The following is a 19,703-nucleotide window of genomic DNA, read 5'->3' on the forward strand; positions in this document are numbered from 1 at the left end:
GGCTCGCCCCGCCGGCTCGCCTGAGGCGGAGTCGCGTAATGGCGGCCGCCGCGACGCTCCCGCCTCTTCACGTCACAGCGACGCGTCCGCCCCCGCCTCCCCCGTCTCTACGGTGGCCGCGGGGTCGTTGGACAGAGTGCGGAGCGTTTCTCTTCTCCGTTCCTCCGCGGCCGACCCGGGCTAGGCGGTGAGGGGAAAGAGAGAGGGGTCGGTGGCGGCGATGTCCGAACGTGAACAGGCCCGGCGAGGCCCTAGCCCGCCTTTCCGTCGGCAAACCGGGCGCTGGGCCGGGCCCTGAGCCGCCCGCGGTCCCGGAGCGGGATAACCCCGCAGTAGGCGCTGAGGAGCCGGCGAGGCCCGGAGCTGCCCCGGCTGAGGATGGGGATCCTCTTCACCAGGATATGGAGGCTGTTCAACCATCAGGGTGAGGGCAAGGGGGCGGAAGGGAGGTAGAAGCGGTGGCCCTTGGACATGTCAGGGCGCGCAGGTGCCCGGCCGGGGCCTGAGGGCGATCGCCGGTGGGGTGAGGCGGCGGTTCCTCGCCGCTTGTGAAACCGCTTTGGGGACGGCGAGAGGGCTTGGTGGGTCCGGGCTGGGTAGGGGTGGGTGTCCGCCCTTGTAAACCGGCACGGTTTCGGCCACCGGGGCTAAAGGGCGAGGTGGCGGCGGGTCCAGCAGCCCTGGCAGGGGAGGGGGGGGTTGCCCGGGAGGACGAGCTGCGGCCGGGAAAGTTGTGTGTGTGTGTGTGTGTGAGTGAGTGAGTGTGTGTGGGGTGTGTGTTTAACCTTTTTTTTTCTCCTCCTAAGTCATTGGGAAGCTCATTTCCTGAAAGGTGGATGTTAAATTATTAACGCGTGTGGAAAGAATAGAGCTGTGTTGCATTGTAGTGTGTAGTTTCATCTGGTCATCTGCAGAGTATGCTTTATTACGGGTTTTAAGTGATAAACCTCGCTATCTGGCAAAGTTGCTCATTTACGGAGTAAACGTTATAAATAACTTCAGATTTGTCACTCCTGTCTCCTTACAGTAGATTTTAATGAGAGTTGTAACTTTAACTATAAAACACATGCTGATGCTCTCATCCGGGTTTATAAAGTCTTTTAAATTTGATTTTGAGTGAACTTAAATACGCTTACACATGCATGTTAAGTGTCCCGATTATATGCCCATTAACACTTAGTGCAAATACAACAAAATATTTTTGTCTTGTAGCGTCCAGCCCCACCTCAGATCTTCTGTTCCAACAGATTTCCTAACATCCACTATGCTGGCAACACCACACCCGACACAAAAGTTCCTAGTTATGTGGGGTCAGGTAAGCAGCTATTTTTACAATATTGTGCAGTTATGCAAAGTTATTAAAACCGGAATTTAAATTTGATGGTATATAAGACAACTCTGCAAAACCACACAATATTGGTAAAATCAAAACTGAGAAACCTCACTTACCTGACCCCTATTCCCCTCCCTCTCTCCTCTGTGATAAATCAATGAGTGTACTTTGCAAACAGAAGGAATTGATCTCCGGTTGTCTGAAGCTTGGGCAGACTTATAATGGCTTTTTGTTGCCCTTGTGGACCACTGAGGGGGGGGGAAGAAAGCCCCTTCTCACAAAGCTTTTACTTGCATGAACAGTCCTGTTGAAGCCAAGGTTATTTGTGCAAGTAAAAGTCGTGTAATGTAGCTGAGAGCAGGCAGTGCTCGCTTGTCCTGGAAATCATAAATTTGAATATGCTTCACACCACCAGCTGTAGAATTCAAATTCAGTTTTGTGATGTATGGGAAAGAAGGTGCTAAATAGAAACAATAATTGATTCTGGCATTGAGCTCCAAAATGTGTTCGCATATGTGTCAGAGTAGTTTTGTGTACTACTCGTTGGTTCATCTAGAACTAAATTGGGTGAATGCGCACTGTGAAATATTCGTAGGCAGATCTGTCCTCCAGGTTCTAAACCTGCTGAAAGAAAAGAGGGCGCTGAGGGAGGCAGGTGGATCACACTGCTTACAGTGCAAATCAGTGTCGTTGTGGGTTTTAACAACTCTTTGCAAAAAGAGATTAAGATGTTGCGGGCCATGATAAAAGTACTTGGAAATGAACGTTTAACATCTGTAAGCATGTGTTCTGGAGAACTACTGTAGTTGGGGGGAATAGAGAACAGTCTGTTACAATCTACAAAAATGTGTAGAAGCTTGGGAAAGGATTCCAGCGTGAGATTACTCTAGCAGGTTAAGAGAAGGAAAAAACCCGCATGTAATCTCTCAGAAATTGTTCCTGTAGATGTGCAGACGGGGGGAAAAATTGACAGTCACTTACCTGCTCAGAGCAGTACACGGGTTTGTACACCTCCCACGGACAAACGAACTTTTAGGTATGGCTCATGAAATGTGGCACCTGAAGTTTGGCAGTGTTTGTTTAGGAAATCAGTCAAAAATGCAACACTAACCTTGTTTCATAACACAGTTGTTATCGTGATAGCAAAGTTAACTGTGTGACTTACTAGTGATATTTTTATTTCAGAGCACAAAGTAATCATTGTTGGTCTGGATAATGCAGGAAAAACAACCATTCTTTATCAATTGTAAGTATGAATTGCAGCTGACGTTTCATGTATTTTAATGTGTGCACTGTATATATTACTCTGACTTGTTGTCGCTGCTTTCCCTGTTAGTTTTCACTGTGAGAGCATTCAGCTGAAGATTTCTGAACAGTGTAGGTGGCAGTGGGTCAACACGTGTGTTTAGAGTTTGGAAAGGTCTGTATTTTGCCTGGTATATGAATAAGGTTTTGTTCAGAGCTTTTGTTTATCAGATTACTTTGCTGTTACCAGTTAATCACAACTGCCTTTGGTGTCACCGTTTAGGCTGTCTGCCAACTCCATCAAATATGATGATATTGAGGGTTAGCTACCAGACAGTGCTGCTAAACTAACCTGTGCTGCAGCATATAAATACTAAACACCTTTCCCCATGAGTAGCAAAGCAGCGAAGCCTGACCTCTCCCTGCCATGACTTGTGTCCTGCGTACCAAGGCATACTTTGGTGTCGTTTGCAGTAGGGGATGAAGAAGGAAGGCTGAGCGCTGGCTTAACCCGGGACAGCATAGCTCTGCGGCTGGCGGCAGCCCGTGCTGCCTGGCCTGGGCTTTATTTGAGCCACCAGCACTGATAGCTGTCGTGCAGCTTCTGCCCTTAATCGTGGCATTGACTTGTGTTTGTCTTGTGTTAACCTTGCTACTGGTTTCCATGAAACTTGTATGAGCTTTGTATCTCTGGTCCTCAACTGCATTTTGATAAAAGGGTGCAAATTTGTCCACAGACTCAGAAGCTTCTTGGTGGGACAGGCGACTCAAGGTCTGTTTATAATAGAAACAGATTTGCAATTTCTCACGTGAAGTAGTCTGGTATTAGAAAGTGTTCCTGAGTCGGTATCAGAAATAATTCCTGTTAAGTGATAAGGCCATACTGGTCCAATCCTACACTTAAAATTATGCTTTCTTGAAGTGTTTGGGTTTTGTCAAGTTATGATCTGCCTTTGCCTTCCTGAAACGTGAAACTCATGCACCATTTCCAGCCATTTATGCCCTAGCACACTCTGCAGAGAAAGTGAAAAGATGAAGGTGGTTGTTATTTAAATCGGGAGTGAGAGATTTTAAAAAGCATAAATAGAATGAAGAATATTTTTAAGACTAGTAACTGCTGCAGCTGAGGGCTGTCCTCGGTGCATTTTAATGCTGCTTGTGTCTTTCCACTTCCTCCACAAATGTCCCATGATTCTTCTCATCTTCTTCTTTCTGTTTTCTTTTTCCGTTTGTACAGTGCATCTCTATATGCCTCCTTTTCCTTTATGCCCTTTTTAGCTCCACAGGACTTCCCCTTCTCTCTTCTTGTATTCCCCTTCCCCTCTTTGCTGCTTTGACAGAGCTCTGTATGCGGCATACTGTCCTCTCTTCCTCCTGCTCCACTCCTCCTTAAAGGCTACCTCCATCTTTGCATATCCCATTTTTTTCTCTTACCGTTTCTTTGTGGCACATAAGTGTTCTGAGCGTGAATTAATATGTTTAACTCTTTTCATAAGAGATGAGAAGAGATAACTAGCAGGACAACTAGTGTTGTTTAGTGCACTGGCTGTTACTGTCATGTTGTGGAAGGTCACAGCAGACATTGGAGCAGTGATTCTTCTAACAGATCGCAGCAGTTCCACAGACGCTTCATTTCTTCCCACTCTCGTACTCAGATCTCCGTCCTCCCCTCAGGCAGCAATAGGATTTTGTGATCAGGTGTCTTGAAATGCCATTAAGCTTCACGCTCACCTTGTTTCAGTGGGGAGGAGGGAAAAATCTACCCATTGTATCACAAACTGTGAGATGCCAACAGCTTGAGTGTGAAAGGCTGCAAGTTCAGCCGAGGAAAGGAGGATTCACGATATGTCTCATCCAAGCATTAAAAGAACTCTACTAAAACCAAGTTTTTAAATATGAAATCAGCAACAGGCATCATCTTATATCATTGTTATCCTTAATTTGATTTTATGGTTCGTTCTTCTAATCCTTCTCTTTCCCTTATATAGCCTCCCTCGAATGTGTGTGGTGAGAAGGTTTCTTGTTATATGCTGCTAAGACACTGGGTAACTGGGATTCCTTTTCAGGCTACTGGACCATCCTTTATCTCCTCAATTCTCTGTATCCTTTTCAACACAGATTCCAGCATTGTTACAAGTCTCAAATTGCTGTCATGTAACTAAAAGTTCTGCTAAGACTTCAAAAAATTTTTGTATAAAATGAAAAAATATATCAAGATTATCAGAAGAAAAAATAATTGAGTTCTCTGAGAATGGTTGATGTTTTCCTTGAAGCTGCTTTTAATTTTGTTGCTTATCCCATACAGTAAAGTTTAAATAATTTGAACTTTAGGAGTATCCGGAGTACACATTTGGTTATCGCTATTGATGAGAAACTGGTTGTCTTCAGGACAAAGTTGCACTCAGTATCTCTAAAGCATATCAGTATTTTCGAAATATTTAATATCTGCATTTGTCTCCAAAAAGTAGTTGTTGGACTATGCTGAGAGAGAAGAAAGTTTGGACATAAAGAAATTGAATTTATAAAGAAAGTACACTCTTAATGGCCTATACTGGAACAAGAGCGAGATGTAGTACGCTTGGTGGAGCTGGATGATGAGTTGTTTTTCTGCAACCTTGGAAATCTTGTGGCTTAACCACAGTCTTGAAGCAAAACAACTGCTCTCTGCCGTATGTGCCAAAATCAGCCTGGAAAAAGAAAAGCTGACTGCTTAAAACAGCTTCTGAAGCAAATATTCTTTCAGCTTTATCATTTATTTAATCATAATATAGTTTTGTTCGTGAATGCTCTCTCAGCTCTATAATAAGATTATTATATAGTTCACTGAGTCCTTTTCGTTGCTGTTTTTATTTTTCATTTTTATTTTTATTCACCTTCCACCATCAAACCTTGTCTCTGCTGCACAAGGAGTGTTTGCTATAATTCTTCCACTAAGCTTTTTATCTCAGAATAACCATCAACTTTAGTTTTTATGAAAGTAGGTCCATTTGGAGTCCTAAGATGCTCAGTAATGCAGGTAACTTGCCCATTTTTGCAGTTTCTCACTGAGTCGCTCTCATTGCTCTGCAGTTCCATGAATGAAGTGGTGCATACCTCACCCACCATAGGGAGTAACGTGGAAGAGATAGTGGTTAACAACACGCGCTTTCTGATGTGGGATATCGGAGGGCAGGAGTCTCTCCGGTCTTCGTGGAACACCTACTATACAAACACTGAGGTGAGGATGAGCGCCTTGCTGGAGGCCTTAGCGTAACGGTTGCTGGCAAAGGGAGCGCAGCGTACCTGAGATCTGTACCAGGCACGCTTCCAGGGGGCTGCTTTAACTGTGCTTTGAATGTTACCATAGCTACTTCAGGGGGCTCCTGGTTTGATTTTTGAAGTCTCTTCCTTAGCAAGCTGTTGTATGACTTGCTTTTGTGTTTCTTACGTAAGATACTTAATATGGAGTTGCAATTAAAACCAACTTGCTTGTAAGGCTTCTGGTTCTGAGGATCTGCGGCCTTAGGGCAGGTGCTCAGTTTGTCTTGGTATGGCAGATCCCCGTGTTACAGGTCGCCTCTTGTGGACCGTGACTGCTCTGTCTCTGCAGCAGGTACTCCAAAACCTGCATCACCCCTCCAGAGCTAAGACTGAAAAGCCCAAAAGATTTCCTCCAAGGCTGGGGGCACTCTGTCTTGTAAGCTCCCGTGATCAATTTACTTAAGCACCCCCAAGAACTTTAAGAACTCTTTAGCAATGAAGTTGCAGCACATATACTGACCTTGATTAAAATAATGATTAAGTCAGTGTTTCCTATGTGTTATCAATTGTGGCTTAAAAAAAAGAAGTTAATTTTTATAATAAACAACTTTCTTTTCTTGTGCTTAACTATAAGATGCTATGATGAATAGTTGCACATGTGCTCTTCAAGTATGGAGTTTATGGGATTTTTAAATCCCTTGCAAATAGCTACTTGCATGTTAGTAGTTGAAGTAGAGGAAGAAAGCTGATACAACTTACCTGTTTATGGCTGCAACAAATTATTCTAGGGATCTGTGTGCTACCTTCCTTATGCTAAGCACAAAACCAGATCTGGGATTACGGAGGAACACTTGTTTTCAATATAAATTTTTCCACTTGAAACTGGAAAACAGAAAGTCAAAAGATGTGTCAGAGCTACCTTTGTATACAAACCACAGCGTAAGTTGTAAACAATACCAGTGCTGTGGGTAATCACGCTCTGGCTGGGAGAAGTGTTTCTGGAATACAGTGATACCTGATAATCCAGCTGACTGTCTGGATAATCTGATGGGAAGAGTAATCTGTTCTGCTGACAAGTGTGTGGCCAGAAGGATAGATTTTTGTTCTCTGACTAATACCTTTTCACTTTTTAAGTTTGTGATAGTTGTTGTGGACAGCACAGACAGAGAGCGAATTTCTGTGACAAAGGAAGAACTGTATAAAATGCTAGCACATGAGGTGAGTAGACCCTGTGTTTTCTTTGTTTTAATATTTATTGTGGGTAAGATCTGGATGATACATGTTAAGGGAAGCAGATCTGTGTGCTGCTATCTGTGAAAGCTCTCGCTTATGCGTGCTAGCTGGAGACAGACCAGAATGGAGAGAGGCCTCTCTAGTGAAGCCCAAGGCAAATACTCACAGTCACGTTCTCCCAGCTGCAGGTAGTACTGTATCAGAGCTGTCTTGTTCCTGCTAGAGGCTCTGTCTTTTGTGAAGCTCCCAATAAAGCTGTAAATTAATACCAAATTACTGAAAAGAACTCCCACAAAAGCAGCTTTTCAACTTCTGAGTTGGTTTTAAAAAAACATTGTTTCCTCCAACAACTTAATTACTGTTTTTGATAGCTTCGTGGTTGCTGGATGTTTTCTGTTTTCACAGTGAAACAGATAGAGCCCTAATAGTCTGTTTTACAGCAGCCAGCTATAAAACTGAAGAAACGGACTGCCTGTGGCTGTGGTAGATGTCATTCTATGTGTACGTGGAATTACAGAATGAGAACATAATTTGCTAATTTGTAAAGACCCTCTTTAAAATAGAGCCCTTTGTCAGGTCTGAAATTGAGCTCTCTGGGTCTGATTCGTAACTACTGGACTGACGTGTAAGCCAAGGAGTACCTATGGCATGACCTGAGTGTCCCAGAGACTTCAACCTACCCAAGCAGTGCAGCAGGACCAGAGCCCTGGTTTTTACTGAAGATGGGTTTATATAAGCCTGGCTACTGCCAGGACTCATAAGACAAGTTTAATGCAAACTGCATCAGTTTGTATGAGATGACGCTGAGCTTCCAAAGTTAAGTGTCAGAATACAAAGATGTGCATAAAATTGATAGCATTATATCCCAAAAATATTACATCTATATTTAAAATATAGCCACTGTTTAGTAGATGACTGCAGGAAAGGCAAAGACTGCCTATGTATTTCCTTTAACCGATCCTGGTAATCTAAAGCATTTGAGAAAAAACAAGTGCTTTGCCTAGTGTCTTGAATTTCTAAGTTTTGGTAGTTGAATTAAAATTGTGTTTGCTCTAATAAAATGAAGTCTAATAAAGTAGATCTGGCTTTCTTGGTTGTGGTGGAGTGTTAAATGTGGCATGGGAGGGCCTGCTGCTGTCTTCATTAGAATTTCAGAGATGTACTCTTCGGTCTGTTGCAGTCGCTAAACAAAATCTGCATCTTCTGTTTCATAATCTATGAAGGAAAATGCAGAAGTTGTTAACAAACTGAATCTGAAATGAGGGAAGTCTGGAACTCCAGGCAGCACAAATGCCCTTGCTTTGTGTTGGGAGACCATTTCTGTGTTCCGAAAGCACCCATCTAACTGTAAATGTGCCCACTGTTTTACAACAGGATATTTTCGGTTTATTCTGCTAACTCTCCAGATGCACTAATGTTTGAAGAGAACAACAATACATATAAGCTGAAATGAAAGTCAAGTATTTACTTAGAATAGCTTTTCCGTGCAGTCCTTCAAAATCTTTTATTTCTGATAACCAGCTGAATTGAAATTTTGTTAAGGCAAAATTGAGTTGCCTAGGTCAGTTCCAACTATTTTCTGGACCACTAGATCATTTGGAAATTAATTTTATTGCTTGTAAAAATTAGTGTGCCTGATAGGCATTTAAGTGAATGAGTTATCTTGGCTTCCTGGGAAGACCTTTTTACTTTCAGAGGGACAGATTTCAATAATGCACACCTGTACTAGTGTAATTCCAGGCAGCTTGAGATGAAATGAGCTTGTCCCGAGAGTCACTGTTTTCTAATTTGTTAGTACTGATGTTTTAAATATTGCATGGGCCTTATAAAGAAGTTTATTGCCTTGCGCTTGTTCATATAGACATCCATCCTTTGAGTCTAAAACAGTGCGAGTCATGATTTTCTACAAATTTTGTGTATCCTCTAAATATTACTGCAGCTTGTTTTACACTGTCAGTTGCAGTCTTAGTGCTTCTTAATGGGTGGGATTCCCCTTGCAGGGGGCTGCTGCTGCACAGGCAGAGCATAACCCGCTCTTGCCCTGTGTAAGAACTGCTGCAGAGTCTACTGATTTGGTACTGAAATCAATCTTAACAGTGTGGTGATACATAAAAGCGTGGTGTGTGTATGCAAAAGCCAGGCTCAGGAGAATGCAGTGGCTGGTTTGGATACAGAGGCAGAAATTACCTGCGAGGTCAGGGTTAAAGAGGTGTGTGGATGTATTGCAGCTGCACACACACACAGATATAGGATGCCTCTGATCCTCATGGACATGACAAAATATTGTACGTAGTTTTACAGATCATCCTAGGCAAAAATAGGACGTTTGGTCTGCTGGATCAAAAGATTTTTCTGGAGTTACGTGTCAATCAGCCTGTAGTGTTTTATAGTTTAGGGTTTTTTTGCTAGGACTCAAGGTTCTCTACTTTGGTATTGCATCTTTTGCCTGCGAGGGCTGATTGGTAGTCATCTCCTTTTTACTTCTTTCTCCCTAGGACTTGAAAAAAGCAGGTTTGCTGATCTTTGCTAACAAGCAAGATGTTAAAGAGTGTATGACAGTAGCTGAAATATCTCAGTTTCTGAAACTGACTTCAATTAAGGATCACCAGTGGCACATTCAGGCATGCTGTGCTCTAACTGGAGAGGGGTAAGAGTTATCCTTGTCTGTAGGAGGGGAATCTTAAATTACTTTGGTATTTTTATTGTGGTGTTTGGTTTTAACACACATTCCTGCCCTGTCAATAATAATCTTACACTTAAAAGATTTTTGGGCTCAGAACATACTGACTTAGGATGAGTGTGATCTGAAAACCAACTTTCACATCAAATTCACAGTCTCACTTCACAGCGATAAAACTTTATATGATTTGGGCCTAATGAGAGCGGGAGCAACCTGAAATCTGTTCTGGTTTATTAAGAATAATCATGATTAGAGATAACTTCAGTGTATGTCTTGAAGTGCTGGGATCTGAAATCTCTCACCCATAGATTGCATAATAAGATCTAGGAAATAGTGAGCTCAGAGGGAATTGTGTCTGGAAATTATTCCTTCGGTCAGAATTACAGAGTTCTTAGGAAGAATTTTAATTGGTGCCATGGAATTATTTTTTAATTATCCCAAGAAGTGCTTGTATTCCTTAAAAATTATCTCTTTTGTTTACAGACTGTGCCAAGGACTCGAATGGATGATGTCAAGACTTAAGATCAGATGATTTTTAATGACCTTTTTGCACAGACACTGCTTAAAAAGAGCTGTACCCATGATTACCTTCACAGTGGCAGAATTAATGGGTTAGATGTATTTATACTGAACTGATTTCAACTTTATTTTCTACATAGATGCACACACACATACGTGTATATAAATTAAGACAGTTCAGCAAAAAGAAAGATGCAGTTGAGGCTCCAGTTTGGTTTCCTGTTTGTTTTCCTCTGAGGATGCATTTAAAAGCTGTGATCAACCTTCTTTTCAAGATACAGCCACTCCGAACAGTCCAATGTTGAACATTGTGAAGATGAAGTGAGAGGAAGAAGCTATTAATTTTGAATTTTACTATTCCATTGTACTCCTCTCTAATTGAAGATGTTGGCTTCATTATTCCAGTAAATTAGCAAAGAAATCAATGGCATAGATATCAACTTTCCAGTATTTTTAAGGTTACCGATGTTACAAATGCAAAAATATTTTCCTGTATGTGTACTGTACATAGTTGTGTGTATTTATACCTCAATTTTAGGTTGATTGCAATCTGTTCAGACCAGTGTGAAAAGCTGAACCAGTATGTTGACAGCAGTACTAATAGTTGACATCGCCAACGTGTCACAACTTCTTTTCCTTTGTTATCTGTATGACTGTAGTGTCCATCAGACAGTTGGCTCACCACAACTTTATAAAGCAAGCTCTCTCTTAAGACTGTTGCTTTTCACATGATTTTTCACTTAGGGAGGATGCCATAATGGATTGGGGCATATGGATTGAACTTCAAATTGCAGTGTCGGCAAACAGTAAAAATTTGCCAAAGAGTTTAAAATGAAACAGATTTTTTGTATTGTAGTCATCAATGGATTAGGTGATTCCAAAAAATGCGTGTCATGCTGTCCTGTGGTACTGCTCTTCTTTTTTTGCAGTACTGTTCATTTATGATTGAAGTCTGGTAGAAGTACCTTTAGCTGTCATAAAGGGAAAAATGTCATCTCTTTTTTCTTTTCTTTTTTTTTTTTTTTTTTTTTTCTTAACCAAAGAAGAGGCATAAAAGTATGTTTAAAAGTCCTACTGGAATCTTGCAAAACAAGTCATACTCCGTATCAAGTGTTTTTCAGAGGAAGGCACACTTCTCTTTGGTAGCGTACGATGTATATATACCTGTATGCAATGGATGGAACTGGGACGGGGAACAAAACAGACCACACTACTTGAAAAGCTGTAAGTGACCCCTTGATCATGTTCCCACTGAAGTTCCAGGGCAGAAAACAGAAACTCCCTTGCCTGGTCTCCGGGTGAGTTATAAAGAAGTCTCAGAACACTACGTGATTCTCTCTCCTTACTGTGGTACGTAGTGGGGTGGGTGTCCCACACGGACGTTGTTCAGAACGACCGTTGTAAAGGAGGCGGGCTTTTCAGTGGGATGACAGTTGGGTGGCTTGAAATGTCGTCAGTATTGTGAACGTGTACGTAGCCTTAATCATAGGCTTTTATGTGGGAGATGTATGTTTGGGCAGTATAGTAAAATGAAATAAAACTTTGTTTAAAATGTCCCTCCCTTTTTTGGCTCCTACATCTGATGAGGATGGAAGAGACATTTTAAAGGAAAAGGTTAGTTTGAACTTCTTAAGGTGCTTATCTTTAGTTATGGGATAATCGAGTCAGCGCACCCGCCTTCCCATTTGCCTGCTTCACTGGGGATCACAGTGTGAACTTGTGGGGAAAAGAAGGGAGGCAATTTCAAAAGTCTGTATTTAACAAAGGCAGGTAAAGAATTTAACTTTTTAATGTTTTTGGTATCTCTTTATGATGCTCACGGGCTAGGGAATCTGCTGTCTTTGTTAAACATTTTAATGTGTACATGCATATATTTCTAGTGCATGCACATAGCTATTGGTATTTAACTGGTGTATTGCAAAATGTATAAATGTTTAAAGAAATAACAATTTAATACAAAGACTTTCTCAGTTTATCTGATAGTATCCTCAAGAAATGAGCTCTGTGCACACTTGCATATGAAATGGAATTGTACATTTTCTAGTCTTAAAAAAGAAAAAGCAGACTTGCTTATAAACCAAAGTGTTTGGTTTTTGAGTCTTATGTCTTCCCTTTCATCCCCTTAAAATATTTAGATTTAGTATTGTTAAATACTGAATCTGCCCAGGTTGTGTGTGTTGGGTATTTGTTTGTTTCTAAGAAAACGAGTTGTTCCTGTTAATGAAAGAAAAATCATGGAGAGTATTTTAATACCTGCTTCTTGATGAAATTTGCTGCTTACTCCTTTGCTTAAATTTGTAGGAATATAATGAAAGTGTGGTGGTTTTTGCCAGGTATGGCTTATGTTGCAATCAGACATCTTATGTTTATGCAGAAGTAAACTTACGTTTACTCTTTTTCCCTCTCGGTATCCTGGCCACTTCCACTTTGTGTGGCCTTTGAGATACTGCATGTTTCACATCATCTTTGTTTCACAAGTGGCAGCAGACCCCGGCAGGGAGCTGCGCATAACTGCACACATGAAGACTGCTTGTTAAAACAATGTCTTTTGTGCCCTGAAGAGTTTATAATCCAAAAATTAAATTGTTGTCTGTGTGTTGGACGGTGAACAATCCAGTTTTAACCCACCTACACTACTACGTGTGTCCTGTCACTTATAGTGATGAGTTTTCTATCTGTTTTGTGATCCCATGGTATTTTAGAGGGCAGATGTGCTCTTCAGTAGCTAGAATTCGGTGGTGGCCAATGCTTACTTACACATTGCCTGCCATTCTTGACTGGGGCTTAGGAATGACAGGAAGATGCACCTTCGTTTTAAACGCTGGATTTGCAGTCTGTATGAGGATGATGGATTTTGTCTGTAGTAGCTGGGCAACTCTTTGTCACCCCGTTGTAAAGAGAGGTGGCGATTCCAAATTCTCCCCTTGTGTGGTTGGTGTGATCGTGCTTTTAAGTGCAGCAAAGTGTAGCGAAAGTGGAGTAGTGTCATCCAGATGGTGCAGGGGAAGCTTTCGTAGGAAAGTTTGCCTGAAGGTCCTTCATCAGGACAAGTGTGTGTGCTCAGACACTACTGAGATGAACATTAGAAGAATATGCAAGTATAGACCCTCATGGTAGTGTCGTGGCTGTGACAGCTCTTTTCTACATGCCTTGCCTGTTGTGTAAAGCTAGGAATGTTTTTACCATTAGCCACCTAGTAGAGCTGGAGAAGAGCAGACACACTGTTGAACACACAAACCCTTTGTGTACGTGCTTCTTGTTTACAGCTTGTTTTTTCTTTTCCCTGTAGGACAAACCACATTTTTCTCACAACTGTTCATAGCAAAGCAAGTTAACTTTGTATCAATGCTGCTTTCAACTTCACTGGGTTATTGTTTGGAAGTGATTGTCTTAACATGGGTCATGACCTGGATTTGTATTGCTTTTGTGTTTTCACCCTCTGTGTGTTGTGTTGCCTTGGCTCTCAGCTAAAGCTTAAGATTACTTTGCCTTTGTTCTTCGCGAGATTCTTTCTTGGGATGTTACACAGAAAAAGGGAGGGGTCTTTAAAAATGGTTATTTCAGTTTATGCTGCAGAATGTCGTTTTACTAGCAAAAAATATAGCAGTAAGCTAATACTTAAAATGTTTATTTTGGTTTAGCAGACAATAAACTTGCTAAATCATGTCTATAATATGCTGCCTCTGTGATCTGAAAATTATGCAGGTTTTTAATTGTGAGAAAAGGTGGAATATAGAACTTGGAAAATGTGAACAGGGATCTACCTAGTTTCATTTTTGTAATTTTATTTTTTTTCAGGGAGGCTTAATAGCTGTTTTCCTGTGCATTATATAGTGTGTTCCTAGGTGTAGGTGTGCATGTGTGAATGTTAAACATCGTATCTGATGGGCGCCTTCTACAGTCTATGCAGCTCAAGTGCCTAAAATTAACTCTTGGGTTTTTTTTTTCCTCCTATGCTACAATTTCCATTTCCTTAAAATAGATATATTTCTATAAAAGCATCTAAGTGTGTGTAAATGAGTGTTTCTTCTCCTCCCTACACACTGGTTTTAACATGATTTATGATAAATTTATTTGTTACAATCCTTTCTATCCTCTGCATTCCAAGCACTTTCCCATGTACCAGACATCACATAGCCAGCTTGCTTTGAGAAAGGCAATATTAACTTTGTCCTTGTATCAGATTGGTTAGCTGGAATTCTTTTCAAGGAACTCTGTTTAAATAACTTCAGAATACTTGGCCTTGTAAGCATCCTCATGTAAGTAGTTCCTTTTTAATCGGCTAGTAAAATGTGAACTTTGCAAGTGTCAGACTAATTGTGTCAGCAAAAGAGCTTTCAGCTAATTGAAATGAATGTAATATTAAGCCTTTACTTGGCGCATCATTGAGCATTACAGGACAAGAATGATTTTGATGTCAGGAAGAACGGCACTAAGAAAGAAAAACCTCTATGCGTATAGGTGTGATATGTATTATAAACACAAATGTGACTTGAATAGAATTGTTGCAGTGAATATATTAAATGTACAAAAAAGAAAATCTAAGGGGTTGCCACTGTAACTTTTTTACAATGTGCTTTAGAATCATAAGCAGAAATTATATTCTTGCCTTACTAGGATTTTACTGGTTAATTTTTATATTGTACAGAAACTTGTTTTGAAAATGTTCTTCGCATCCAATAGCCGCCTTTATTCACCACAGGCTCATAGTCATGTACCACCCCTGGCCTTTTAAGCCACATCTCTTGTGAGGAAGGACACAGGTTGGGTGGTGGGTTTTAAGCTTTTACTATTTGTACATTCGGAAAACTTGGCTGCTACTGAATTGAGATAGAAAGCGCTGCTTTACCCAGAAGCTATAAATCATTGTAAAGCAGCGGCTCAATGTTACTCTTGTCCAAATACTTCCTGCATCAAACACTATGGAGGGTGGAAGAGGTGGCCAAGGACAGGCGTGTTCTCCTGCAGAGAGGTTCAAAGAGCAAAAAAGAAAATAAAGAGAACCTCAGGTTGGAAAGCCTGAGCACTCCTATGGCTAATGACCTGAAGAATTGGTAGTATGTGCTAGAGGAACAGTAACTGTGTCTGTATTATGCTTTCTTGAATGTTTTCAACATGTCATCAACTGTTCTTGCTACGTTCTTTCTCAAAACCTTTAATCCTGCAGCCGCAGTCCTGCACTTGGCCCGAACGAGCTGCTCGAGGTCCGGGTCTGCCCTTCTGGCGCTGTGGGGAGCAGGGTCGGAAGGAACCGGCTTTGTCCTCAGGCTGCACCAAACACTGGCTTGTCATTTAACCTCCAACACTAACCCTGCGACTCCTTGAGTGTAAACGTCTCTGATTAGCATACTAATGCTGGGGTTATGTTAGAGTGTGTTATCGGTCTGGTTTTTACGAATGCAAAGTCTGTATGTACACGCATTAATCATATGACCAAGGGTCATATTTCTTTTGATCGCTTGTATTTTGTACTTCTCTTTCTAAAAAGTTTGTCTTCTTTCTGAAAGAAATGCATAAAGTATGTGGCTAACACTGATACTGCAATAAAATTTCATTCCAGTGCATCCAAAATTATTCCTTCAAATTAATACAGGGACTTTTGAGGGCTGGCATTTCCTGGCTTCAGCACTTCTGTGTCTGAAATTTAAGCATGTTTATTAAAGTTATTTAGCTAAAACTTTTTATAAAGCTACTTACTATAATAATTTATGATTCTATTAAGTAACTCTTCCTGAAATTTTATCAGAACATTCCATGAATTGTTTCCCCCTTACCTCTTTCTGTCTTTCCTGGCTTTTAAAATCTGATTTTCATTTAGTTGAAGGGAACTCATCCAGTCTTTTTAATTCTTCTGGAAGAGGTGAAACACAAATTTGGTCTGGAGTTGGGAGGGAGCTGTGTACCAGCGTACGTACACATTCATAGGTAACTTCAGAATTGCTAATTCTTGAAAAAACTACTATTTTAAGATGAAAGCACTCATCAAAATTTTAGTGTTGGCATTAAATCTTTTGTGTGTACATGTTGTGGTGAAACTTTTCAAGCAAAGGTATCATTTCTGACCTAGTTTGTGGGGTTGTCTGGGTGTTATTGGGGTGAAATGCGCTGGTCTGTGATGACAGGGTTTGTTTTGGGACATAGGCATTTGGGACGAGTTTGGTAACGAGTCTGTGCTGGCTGGTTTGAAACAGAATGGAAATTCAAATTAACAGTGAACTGCTCTTTTCCTGTAGAAAATGCTGAATTCCAGTGGTGCACCGCTCCTGCGTATTCACGTTGCGCATGCCGTTATTTGCAGCCTTGGAGCGGTGAGGGGTTACAGCAAACTTCTTAGAAAGCAAAAGAGATGAAACCAGAGCGGGGTTAAAAATAAAATTACCGTGTTACTGCGCTGAAGGTACGTTGCTGGTCAGCTCTGCAACCCCAACCATCCTGCTCCATGTGTGTTCGTTTTGGACTTGTTGCTCTGTTTCTAACTGGGCAATGTTTCTATCCGTGTGGTAATCTTGTAGAATAACTTTTCTGTTAAGTAATGCATGCACAGATGATGTCAAGTGAGTTTTGAGGAAGAAGTAAATGCATCCACCCCTCTATTATGACGGTGTAACGATGGCAAAATGCTTTTCCACACTCCTCATCCTTCTGCCTCTGATTTTCGCTGTGTGTCTAGGTGAAGGCCTTCTCCTTTGCGACACGCTCTTCCCATCCGGGTGGGCTTTGTCTCCAGCTCCTCCTTGCTGCACGCTACTGTCTTCCTCCTCCTCCGTGCGTGTTTGGCTGGAGGGCAAAGGAAGGGTGAGCTACCCTCCAAGCTGTGCCCGCTCTTGGGCTGCGTCCCTCTTCTTTCTCTTCCTCTTAACTCTGCTATTCCTTGACCTTGCTACGACTCTTCTGAAAGCTGCTCTGGTTTTTCTTTTCATCCAATTCAATATAGGTTGATTTTTTTTTTACCAAAAAAAAAAAAGACACAGCTATCAGATACTTACTTTAGTCTGGTGTGGTATAAGGTTCCTCTGAACTGTTTGTTCCTCGGGCCGTGGTCCATTGCCTGCCTCGCATCCCCTTGGTGCCATCTAATCTTAGGCTGTAGATCACCACACTGGTCCATAAAACCCACACAAAATAAGTATTTCTGAAGGTTTTTATTCTGGTACGTTTTTAACATTAAATACCTTTATTCTTCTTATCTGCGCACACACAAAAAATGTTTGCCACTGCTAAACTCCGAGCGTTTTACATCCAACAGATGCATCTACCGTGAGTAGAGCAGACCTGCTGAAACGAGCCTTGGCTTTGTCATTTACATCTGGTGTATGAAACTGTAAATAGACTTTTTAACAGAAAAGGCTGTTACTTTTTGGCTTTTTTTCTCAACTGTATGAAAGCTAAAGACTGCTGTGTTCTCTTTAATTGCTTTTCTTTAAATTATAACATAATGTAGTATTTTTTTTTATCCTATTACCACTTTGAAAATTACAGGTCGCGTTGCTACTCTTTTGTTGCACAGTCTACATTGATTTATTCTCTCTGAATATGGCTCTTTAATTAGATGCAAAACTACAGAATAGTTAACGTCTTCAGAGTTAATTCTGGTTATTAACTTTTTTGTTCTGTCTTGGTTTTTGTCTCTGATTCTTCAGAATTGGAAGGGGTTGGTTTGTTTGTTTTTTCCAAATATATATATATACGTGTATATATCCATGTAGGCAAACTATTGGGGTCATGCAAAGAGATGCAGATCACGGAATAGTAACAATGAAAATTGTCTAGATTTTTTGTACATAAATAAAGATTTAGTATAAATGCTGGTACTGTTGAAGACTTGCTTCTGAGGTCCTTGTACTGTTGAACCCTAACAGACACCTCGTTATTACCTGTATGTATAACTTTGAACCATGAATTAATGGATGCCTATTAGAGCTGTGTAAACAACTAATAAACCGAACTGTTTGTATTAAGTTGGCCAGATAACTTCTTCATTTTAGACTCACTGTATCATTTTCAGAGTAAGCTTGACAAGGTTTTTTTTTCAAGGTGCTATATCTGTTTTAATAATTTGGAATGTGTTCAGCATAATATGTTTTGCCAGTGTAGCTGCTGCTGTTGGCAGTAGTACCTGGGCATTGTTTTGAAGCCCGTGGGTAGCGACTCGGGTGTATGTTTGGTCTCATCCTGGTGTGATGCCGGCCCGAGGAGCGGTGAGTTTGCACCACGTGAGGCGCCGCAAGTCAGCAACTCTTCCCTTACTGTTGTGATACAGATTTTCTTGTGCTTTTAGAAAATACTCAGTTGTATATGGCATATTAAGCAACAAATAATCCGATTGCTTTGTTGGTTGAGAAGTGCTTTTTTTTTTTTTTAATGCTTTAAATATATTTGACAACGCATTTGAGTACAGGTTGCCGTTGTTGGTAGCATGTTCCTAGAAGCAGCATGTTTGTATCAGTATATCGAATCCCTTGCTGCGAGATGCCAAAGGCGCTGTACTATTTACGCTGCAGCGAACAGGCTAGCTGATAAATGAAGGAAAGCCTTGAACTTTACTTGATGGACAAAGTTCGGATGAACTTTCAGTATCTTCTTTTTCATCCAGACTTTTGTAAAACGTGCCTCCAGAAACAAAGTGAGGAGAATGAGGAGTTTCTTCAGAACGTGTTACCAGAATAAGGGAAAGCTGCTTTCCAAAGCACACTTTTCAACCGTGAATTTTCTCTCTCCACAGAGCAGCTCTTGGTATGTCAGCCAGGTGCGTACGAGAGAAATCAAAACTGCTGTGCATTACTAAAGCAATCAGTTGTCACCCATCCTTGTGTCGTGCCTGTGCTTGTTCACAGCTAGCGGTGTGCAAGAGGCCGTGAAGGAGCCCGTAGCGCGGTTCCTGCGTGCGTTGATGGGTCCTGGAGGGTCTTTCACTGCGCGGGGTGAGGTTTCTCATTGGTAACCATTTGCCTGCTGTGCGATGTGAGTTGATAAGACCACCAAGACCCTCTTTTACAGGACCTCAGCTCTCCAGGTACCTTCCTCCTCCACACCCCTATTCTCTGCTGAACATGTGCTTATTTATGCAGGAGACAAAGTGGTTAAACCAACTGATTTTACACCAAATGCATCAGCCACTAGCTCTGAAGCTTTTCATCTGCTGCAGACAGAAACCTAGACACGCAGGTTTTGAGTAACTGATTTTTGAAGTTGCCCCTTTTGTTTTCCTTTTTTAATATATGTAAGAGGTGGAGATAAAGCAGTCTGATCTGGACAGTTTTGATACAAGATCTGCTTGGGGTTTTTTCTGGTTCTGGCAGCAGGAAGCCAAGTCCAGTCACGGTCGGTGAATCCCAGAGTCTCTCGCTCTCTGGATCTCTTGTACTAAGAATCCTTTAATGACCCATGTGCTGATAAACTGCCATAGCCAAACCCTATTTTGATCAGTTGCGTGGACTATTCTTTAAAGCTAAA

General features: G+C 41.2%; 1 protein-coding gene across 2 annotated transcripts; it reads left to right on the plus strand.

Moving 5' to 3' along the window:
• Positions 1 to 88: 88 nt before the first annotated feature.
• ARL5A (ADP ribosylation factor like GTPase 5A) lies at positions 89 to 18,229 on the plus strand. Of its 2 annotated transcripts, none has more exons than XM_054830121.1 (6): positions 89 to 424; positions 2,519 to 2,579; positions 5,648 to 5,795; positions 6,953 to 7,036; positions 9,547 to 9,698; positions 10,215 to 18,229. In XM_054830121.1, the coding sequence occupies exons 1-6, from the start codon at positions 379 to 381 to the stop codon at positions 10,261 to 10,263; spliced, it is 540 nt and encodes a 179-aa protein (XP_054686096.1). In that variant the 5' UTR covers positions 89 to 378; the 3' UTR covers positions 10,264 to 18,229. The 2 variants fall into 2 exon arrangements, with proteins under 2 accessions (XP_054686096.1, XP_054686097.1); XM_054830122.1 differs by lacking the exon at positions 89 to 424 and adding an exon at positions 1,218 to 1,315.
• Positions 18,230 to 19,703: the final 1,474 nt, after the last annotated feature.

This window comes from Grus americana, chromosome 6 (assembly GCF_028858705.1).
Source record: "Grus americana isolate bGruAme1 chromosome 6, bGruAme1.mat, whole genome shotgun sequence".
NCBI lineage: Eukaryota > Metazoa > Chordata > Aves > Gruiformes > Gruidae > Grus > Grus americana.